Source organism: Penaeus chinensis, chromosome 34 (assembly GCF_019202785.1).
Source record: "Penaeus chinensis breed Huanghai No. 1 chromosome 34, ASM1920278v2, whole genome shotgun sequence".
NCBI lineage: Eukaryota > Metazoa > Arthropoda > Malacostraca > Decapoda > Penaeidae > Penaeus > Penaeus chinensis.
The window spans coordinates 31,254,421-31,256,920 of NC_061852.1; the positions used below are offsets into that span (position 1 = coordinate 31,254,421).

At 42.6% G+C, this 2,500-nt stretch overlaps 2 protein-coding genes across 3 annotated transcripts in view; one reads left to right on the top strand and one right to left on the bottom strand.

Moving 5' to 3' along the window:
• Positions 1-2,181, bottom strand: part of LOC125043781 (fidgetin-like protein 1) — a 33,192-nt gene extending 31,011 nt beyond the window's left edge. Inside the window, exon 1 of the mRNA XM_047640060.1 lies at positions 1,909-2,181. Coding sequence (XP_047496016.1) covers positions 1,909-2,081 — 173 coding nt within the window. The 5' untranslated portion in view covers positions 2,082-2,181. The remainder of the gene's footprint in view (positions 1-1,908) is intronic.
• A 314-nt stretch (positions 2,182-2,495) lies between these two features.
• Positions 2,496-2,500, top strand: part of LOC125043828 — a 33,815-nt gene continuing 33,810 nt past the window's right edge. For both annotated transcript variants that reach the window (XM_047640151.1, XM_047640152.1), the window contains exon 1: positions 2,496-2,500. This exon is cut by the window's right edge and continues 121 nt beyond it. The gene's annotated coding sequence lies outside the window, so the exon portion shown is untranslated.

Here is a 2,500-nt window from a genome sequence, read left to right on the forward strand (position 1 = left end):
ACCAGGTTGTCTCCATTTGAGACAATCCTGAGTGGCCTGTGGGATGAGCGAGGAAGTCGTGGATTGGGCAGATTGATCAAACCTGTTGTGAGGAGCTAGAGATGGGCCGGGCCTTTGCCTGGTGGCTTGCCAAGAGGGGCCCTCATAGGTGGAAACGAAGGGTGGATGCAGCTATGCGCCCCCGACGGCGTTAGCTCCCAAATGATGATGATGATGATATATGTATATATGTATGTGTGTGTATATACATATATATATATATATATATATATATATACATATATATGTGCTCATTAAAGATTTCCCTTGACCCACTTCCCATGGATGTACAGGATTGAAATGTCAGAGAGTTATTAGTCTTTCGCTACAAAGGTCCCACCAAGAGTGACACACTTTTCCCCTCCTTTTATGCAGCTGTGGACTCCTCATTTGCAGGTTGTGTTTGAAGCCATGAAATGACTTCAGAAATCAGTGTCTTATCATTGTGGATATGTTCACCTTTCAAATTTGACTTGATGGACAGAATGAGGTATAAGATCAGGAGAATATTGTTTAAGGTTTAATTTGATTCCATTTGTTGCAATGGATATTCATGGTGTGACATAGTGTCTGTTTCATTTTGCTTCTAAAGTATCCCGTGTGCAAGGAATGGCCAGGGTTACCTGGCAGCGAGGGATCTAAACGCAGGTCAACAAGATTTCTAGATGAGATCGCTACCACTGCACCACACTGGAGGATGAGGAAGGATATTGTAGCTACAGGACAGCACACATCCAGATGGGAAAAGTGAGAGTTGTGATCAAGAGTATTGTCTTGTAGGAGGCGGACACCTTTGGTCACTATTCTGCAACTCTTGGATTTGACAGCCTCCTGCAATTTCTGTAGCAGTGAAGCATAGTAACCTCCCATAATTGTAGAATCTTTTGCCAGGAAATCCATCATCACTACTCTATGCTGGTAAAAAAGAAAAAAGAGAAAAAAAAAAGAGCATGGCCTTGCCCACCATGGGTGTGACATGTGCCTTTTTATTTCTTTTTTTTTGGGGGAAGGGGGAGGGGAGTCAAAGTACTTCCACTGCTTGACTGGGCCTTAATTTAAGGATCATAGCAATGAACCCAAATTTCAACTTGCCTAATTAGTCTGTCAAATTCAGGCAAACAACAATTTTGGTGTCAACGGATTCCTCTCAACCTCTAGCACCCCTCTAAACCTCCAAATTTTTGGCCTCGATAGCAGGGGAGGGCATGAGAGGTATCAGGAAATTGCAAGGTAAATTGATAATAGTGTAGTAACATAATGGAGATAATACCTCACTATACTGCTGTAGTGTGCAATCTACATGCAAGGCAATATGTAAAAGAGGAATTATATGATACTAATCTGACTGATAAATGCAGCTGAGCTGGGAGAGTGATTCTCAAATGCTGTCATGCAGTAAATGCGTGGTATATTCATTGTCTACCAGGGCGGGGGGTTGGGGGACAGCCATCCCCAAGGGGGGGGGGGGGTCGCCCCCCTACATGTATATGCAAATTCATTTTGTATTATTACTAAAGTTACACACTTATTGTATTCTATTCAAATTTTACTGCACAATTTTCCCTGATACCCTCATGCCCTCCCCTGCTATCAGGGGGGGCCAATGGGGGGGGGGGGGGGGTTAGGAAGCATAAGAGAGGAATACATAAATACCAAAATTACCACGATTGGGGTAATTCTTTACAGTAAGGATCCAATCTTCAGACACTATATCCCCAAATCCACGCCACTAAATTTATTCAACAATCTATGTTGCTATGACTGGGCGTGCCCAAGGGAAGGGTTGATAAGCAGTCATGTGAACATGTACCTATTCCGTCTCCACCAAAATCATAATGTAGCCCTGGTCCACCACGGGCCTCCACTCACTTGAAATTAGCCTTCAGATAATGCAGCTGCGCGAGATTAAACCTCAGTGCATCAGCCTTGACTAAGCCGCCTCCCGACTCTGCCTCAAGATTCTTCTTCTGCCACAGGTGGAGGTACACGTCTTGAGCCGCAGGGGAAGCCATCTCTTGCACATTGCACCCGGATGTGGACATATTTAGATCAGAATACGACCATTAATCACAGGATGACATATCGAGGTTATAAGTAATCCGACGTTCATCTCCTTCGTCGGGTCTTCGCTTGTTTACACTCTGCGCCAAATTCTGCGAAGGATACGAGCCCTTTGTTTCTTTGTATGATTTTTATTTTATTTCTGTCCATAACAGCTTATCCTCACATTTTAAAATTTTAGTTATGTCATTACTGTAATAAATTATACAGGAATATAACTTGGACATAGATTACAATATTGGAAGCTTGAAATATGAATTGGATACAAATGTCCTGGACCCCTTATGGTTATCGTTTACGTTTTCATAAACCATTTTTTTAAGTCTGCGAATATTTTCTTTTTAAAATCGCAAACAAAAGAACCTTTTGCAAATTTGAATACGCCTGTTACCACCGGCGC